General features: G+C 41.1%; 1 protein-coding gene across 5 annotated transcripts in view; it reads left to right on the top strand.

Annotated features, from left to right (window-relative positions):
* LOC101861404 overlaps nt 1–6176 on the top strand; it is a 21414-nt gene extending 15238 nt beyond the window's left edge. For 2 of the 5 annotated variants that reach the window (XM_005111281.3, XM_035973153.1), the window contains exons 8-10: nt 2311–2412; nt 4461–4606; nt 5527–6176. In XM_005111281.3, coding sequence (XP_005111338.1) covers nt 2311–2412; nt 4461–4565 — 207 coding nt within the window. In that variant the 3' untranslated portion in view covers nt 4566–4606; nt 5527–6176. The other 3 variants (XM_035973154.1, XM_035973155.1, XM_035973156.1) reach the window with 3 other exon arrangements.
* The last annotated feature ends 122 nt before the right edge of the window (nt 6177–6298 follow it).

Raw genomic sequence — 6298 nt, 5'->3', positions numbered from 1 at the left:
ACACACACACATCTACTTGCTTTTCACACGCGCACGCTTACGCATCGTTACGAAATGAGCACATACACATATATAATAAAATAAGATACACCATGCAATTCGCTAAATACACAACTGGATATATAGTCATTTACATAACATCGTCCTAAACATGTATCTACTGACAGAAAAATGATGTCGTTAAATGTGTCTTTAAAGATTCTTTTAAAATTTAGACTCAGATGTTGTATGTCTCAAGAGTTGGGGAAGAGAGTTCCAAATTGATGGAGCTAGGTGGGAAAACGATCTTTCAGCTAATTTTTTACCGCCTTTTCTATGAACTCTTAAGAGATACTGATCGCCTGATCTTAGTTAAGATCACTAGATGGAACATAAATCTGGATGAGATTACTTAGATAAGAGGGAGCTTTGTTATTGACACATTTATGACATAATATTGCAATTTTATACGACCTTCTAGCTGACACGGGTAGCCAATGCTACGTTCTTAACATGGGAGTAATGTGATCCCTCTTCTTTTTCTTTAGAACAAGCCTAGCAGCATGATTTTGAGAAAGTTGTATCTTGTGAAGAGTGGTATTTGGTAAGTTATCTAGTAAAGCTTTGCAATAATCGTTGCCTGAAAACAAGAAAGATGGCACGATCGGTTTCAACGAGTATTCATTCAAAAACATAGTCATATGACCAATTCTACTCAATTCACAAAATAAAATGGTACATAAATAATTTATATGATTTTCCATTGACAATTTCGAATCAAAATAAACTCCTAGATTTTTTGCTTGATCAGTAAAATACAGTTTTTCATTTTCAGTACAAACATGATCAATGTCTACGGGGATATTGCTTTTCTGTGGGTTACATAGGAATGTTTAATTACCTTTACTTAGAGTTAGTCCACCGTGGTCTGTGGGTTACATAGGAATGTTTAATTACCTTTACTTAGAGTTAGTCCACCGTGGTCTGTGGGTTACATAGGAATGTTTAATTACCTTTACTTAGAGTTAGTCCACCCTGGTCTGTGGGTTACATAGGAATGTTTAATTACCTTTACTTAGAGTTAGTCCACCTTGGTCTGTGGGTTACATAGGAATGTTTAATTACCTTTACTTAGAGTTAGTCCACCGTGGTCTGTGGGTTACATAGGAATGTTTAATTACCTTTACTTAGAGTTAGTCCACCGTGGTCTGTGGGTTACATAGGAATGTTTAATTACCTTTACTTAGAGTTAGTCCACCCTGGTCTGTGGGTTACATAGGAATGTTTAATTACCTTTACTTAGAGTTAGTCCACCCTGGTCTGTGGGTTACATAGGAATGTTTAATTACCTTTACTTAGAGTTAGTCCACCGTGGTCTGTGGGTTACATAGGAATGTTTAATTACCTTTACTTAGTGTTAGTCCACCGTGGTCTGTGGTGTAGCGGTTAGGTGCTTTGTCGTTGCTTGCAGCAGACCTGAGTTTGATTCCCGTAAGGGGAAGATTCTTATCGAATAACTTGGTCTTTCTAGCTGGACAGTGTTACCCTCTCAGCCCGGTTGGCCGCGACAGGCAGCCAAAGCCCACATCCTAAATTATTTAACTTGTGTCTGTGGGGGCGTAGAAAAACCTGCAATTTAGAAGAAAAAAAAGAGCAAGCTGACTGAAAGGGCTTTGAGACATTCTTCCCCATCCCAACTACCAAAAAGCCAGACTTGGTGTTATGGGAGGAAAAATAGAAAGAGGTGCACCTGGTGGAACTCACGGTGCCCCACGAGGACAATGTCTATGCCGCACATGAGCGGAAAGAAAAACGGTACTAAGCACATGTCGAACAATGTGAGGAGGCAGGATGGAAAGCAACCCATTTTCCGATAGATGTAGGATGCAGAGGTTTCTTAGCAACGAATGCCCGTAAGTGGATGAGAGTGGCAGTACTTACTGCAAAGAAAAGCAACGAACTCATAAACTACCTTAACGAGACAGTAGAGAAAGCCAGTCACTGGATCTGGTTAAAGCTAGAGGACGCAAGCTGGAATGAATCCTAAGAGTTGGCAGCAGAGGAAAACAGTCGGACTAGCATGGAGACCTTACATCGGTGAGGGGGCTCGGTGCGTCAGAAAAGCTGTAGAGAGGAAGAGCCCGAAACAGCGACACATTCTCTCCTATGATCTCCAATCTAGAGTCTGGGATATGGAGCGTTCGGCTGTGAGCAGTGTGTACGGCTGTTTCAGACTTCATTTCATTACTGTAGGCCTGGTTGGAAAAAACAATGACAGTAACAAGGGAACATGGTTGCCCTCCCACCTCCCTGCCCTTTTTCCGGTGACAGATGCTGCAAGCCTATGAGACCTTTGCCCTAGACAAACATGCTGCGAGAAGAAGACCAGACTCTTTGACTGAGATGTCTGGTGATCATCTCAAGTTGTGTCAGGTGAGTTGAGTGAGAAGTTAACAATATTAATATATTATAGCTTGTGGCTTGTATCGTGTAAATTCCCTCTCAACAGCGAGACCTAAGCACTTTGCAATCTATGATTATTACCCCAGCAGACCTGATAGCATCCTGAAACAAATTTAACTTCCTGAGAAGCATGCAGGGGAATCTGTCATTTTACAGGTGCTATCACACTGACATACTAACAAGATCTTTCGCTGTCTATGGCCCAGTACCCATTTCCAACAAGGCGAAGTGAGAACATAATTTGTGTAAAGTGTCTTTCCCAAGGACACAATGTTGGGTCTGAACCTTGAACTCCCAATCTCCCAAACTTACAAACTCACGATTTTGAGTCTGGTAGCCTAACCACTAGCCTACCGAAAAGATGACTCTATTGGCCCTGTTGAATTTTCCCCTTTGGGGTATGATATAACTTATTCTCAGTTTCTCATATCACACACGGTTCCCACTAAGCAAACAGCGACTTCAGGTTAGTGTGAGTGACCACCGGTTGGCACAGAACGTGGATTGGTTTTGCATTAGAGATACAGGGGCGAAGGCTGACTTGTTTGACAGGGTAATCAAAGTGAAACGGAACCAGATATTATGACCTGGAGATATCACACAAGAATCTTACTCGAGGCGGCGACTCTTAAGTTGTGTGGATGAAAACAAATCCGGAATTCAACCGCCAAAATAATCGGGAAAGTATCTCATTAAATATCAATTCCAACTAAAATTAAATTTAACTTTAGAAGTGAATACACAAACCCAAAGCAAGGAAGCAGAGATGTCAGTACTAGATCTATAATATATTATATCTTCGGTAGAACATGACAATTATCATTTTTTTAAATTTCACTTTTGTCTGTTTTTTGTCTAGCTTTTCGTGGCCAGGAGCCGGTGTCATAATCGAGGTCACGATCTGATTATAGGACGTTAAAAAGTTCGAGGAAAAAAAACAAGCGCAGGCAGCAGTAAAGAGATTATTAGGAGTTAGTTCCCCACACATCTGTAAGGTAGACTCGACCAGTGTAATAGTTCACTTACATAATCAGGGCTTACGACTGATTATAACTGTGGCCCGAAAGGGATGAACAGGGTACATGTGGCAATGAAACAGTATTGACTGCTATGCACGTATTCCCTTCAATTCTATTGGTAGACTCTTCCAGTCCCACTTTAAGCTTATTTAATCAAAGCTTGTGAGAGGGGTGAGCAGGCTATTTCTGTGGCAGTGAAACCGTTTTGAATGTTTGGCATACTGTTCATTGTTGATTATGAACGTCTTTTTACATTTAATTTATAAGGTTTACGTTTATGGGTGAATTTTGCTAGAACGTTTCAAAATTAAGAAGGGAAGCAGTGATTATTTGATTTTATATAAAGGTTCCGCCACTGTGAGATAGCTTGTGTACCTCAAGCTCAGATCTCCTGCGAGCGACGGCGAACGGACTAACAATTACACCACAGGAACTTGTGTTCCTCAAGCAAAACTGAAAGATTGGAAGTCCTCAGATTATCTCTAAAGTGCAACTCTGTCCTTTTCTTTCCTGCAGGAACTCGGAGTCTCGGGTGTACTCGGTGGTCTATTCATCGCGGATCTCTCTCTCTCTCTCTCTCTCTCTCTCTCTCTCTCTCTCTCTCTCTCTCTTCTGGCGCTGTTGCGTCACTTGCTCCGGAGTCCTTGAAAAGTGCTGAGCATGGGTCACTGAAAAGTCCTAGCAGACGTGTTCTGGCACGATATTTGGCGGGACATTTCAGGAACACATGGTCCATAGTTTCGTCCTCTTCCTTGCAGGCTCGACAGGACGGATCTGGGGAGTCTGCTGGCGCAAGTTTGTGGAGATATGATCTCGGCTTGGGCGATTTTCCACCAGATCTCATTTTTCATTGCGGATGGAAGTGTACTTGTTAACCCTCTTAACCCTTTAGTTCCCAACACTTAGATCTACCCCAGTTTATCTCAGTCCTTTGTTTTAATTTGAGTTCTATAGTCGTGCATAATTTTCCCCTGCTTTTTTTTTTATCAACGTCCACAGTGGGAGAAGCAGGTAAAGCCATCACGTGGAGCAAGGATCGTCAATACATTGTTCCAGCTTTTTGGAATAAACTTTTCCTCTTCACCCAAAAGGAAGGAGCAGTAGTCAATTTTAGTATTACATTTCCATCGACAACAGCATATGAGGTAAGTGATTCCACTATCTTGTCGGATATCCAGTCTTGTTGTGATAGGTGGATATCCAGTCATGTTGTCAAAGGTGGATGTCCAGTCATGTTGTGATAGGTGGATATCCAGTCATGTTGTCAAAGGTGGATATCCAGTCATGTTGTGATAGGTGGATATCCAGCCTTGTTGTGATAGGTCATGTTGTGATAGGTGAGATATCCAATCATGTTGTGATAGGTGAGATATCCGGTCATGTTGAGGTGGTGGGCTAGCGGGCTGTTCTGTACTTACAGGAGGGACACATAGAGGAAGTTACTACAAGATGACATTTTCTAAATAATGCTCCAACACATACACACACACACACACATATACACATACGCATACACACAGACATTCACTCCTAGAGAAAAAAGGAGTAAGAAAGAGAGAGGGGGACAGAGAGAGGGGGAGACTGAGATAAATACATATATATTTATATATATATATAATATATTATAAATGTATATATATATATATATATATATATATATATAGAGAGAGAGAGAGAGAGAGAGAGAGAGAGAGAGAGAGAGAGAGAGAGAGAGAGAGGGGGGGGGGGGTGTCAGTTTTTTTGGCTTTGTAGACATGTAATGCTTTCCGATTCGATGTTTTGAAGTTTTTGTGTTTGAACTTAGATAGTTCTTTCCTTGAAATTCTAGGATGAAGACAAACAGAAATGAGGAGATGAACAGAACTTATACTTTTCACCCACCCCCGCTCCCCCTTCGTTTTAGGGTGAGGTGTATGTCTCTTTTTATACTGCTTCTATGTGATGCCTGTGGTACTTCTTGTGCAAATTATGAGGCTGAGGCCATCGCAATTAAAGCAGCAATCTTCCACCTGGCCAACATTTTCGTTATATATCCAGATAAAATCAAGGACACTTATCTTCACAGACGGAAAATCAGTACTCCAGGCTTCGGAAATCACGGATTTCAAAAGCCCAGTTTGCCTATCTGTGGCTCTAACAATTAACACCTTCATGCTGGCCTATGCCGTCGACCTGACTTTACAGTGGATACCTGGCCACAGCAACATCCCAGGAAACGACAGAGCAGACACCCTTGCCAAGAAGGGAGCATCACAAACACAACCTCAAAAGCCAGCATCACAACAGACAATGAAGAACATCATCAAATGCAACAACAGGGAACAGTGGATGAATGTTGATAGGGGCGTTAAACTTATACCATTTCACCATTTCACCAAATGCTGTTACTATTTTAACCATGACTTTACTTGGGCCCACTATATAACCTGTAGGTCATTTTAGCTCTAGCCTGTATAATCTGTACACCAATATTTTGTGAATTAATGAGTTGTTGGGTTTTTTTCCAAATATTCATCTTCCTTTATCACATTGTACTGAATGGGGGTATGAGATGATGCAAAGAACACTAAACTGTTCCTTAACCGTTTCCTCGTTCTGTTTTTTTTTGTTGGTTTTTTTTTTGTGGTATTTTTTGGATCCGCTGTTAAATTTTTGCCATAAAAATGCTTGTACTTGTACCGCTCTGTGTGAAAATAAACTGTATAAACTGAGGAACTTGTCCTTTGAAGAGAATTTGTAAAGTGGGAGCTCTTGTATCACACCAAGTGCTTCTGTTTTTGCCAGAGATACCACACACACACACACACACACACACACACACTCACACACACACACAC

The sequence above is a fragment of the Aplysia californica genome, unplaced genomic scaffold (assembly GCF_000002075.1).
Source record: "Aplysia californica isolate F4 #8 unplaced genomic scaffold, AplCal3.0 scaffold01036, whole genome shotgun sequence".
Classification (NCBI taxonomy): Eukaryota; Metazoa; Mollusca; class Gastropoda; order Aplysiida; family Aplysiidae; genus Aplysia; species Aplysia californica.
The sequence above is the reverse complement of the archived record's forward strand: the minus strand, read 5'-3'. Positions and strand labels throughout refer to the sequence as shown.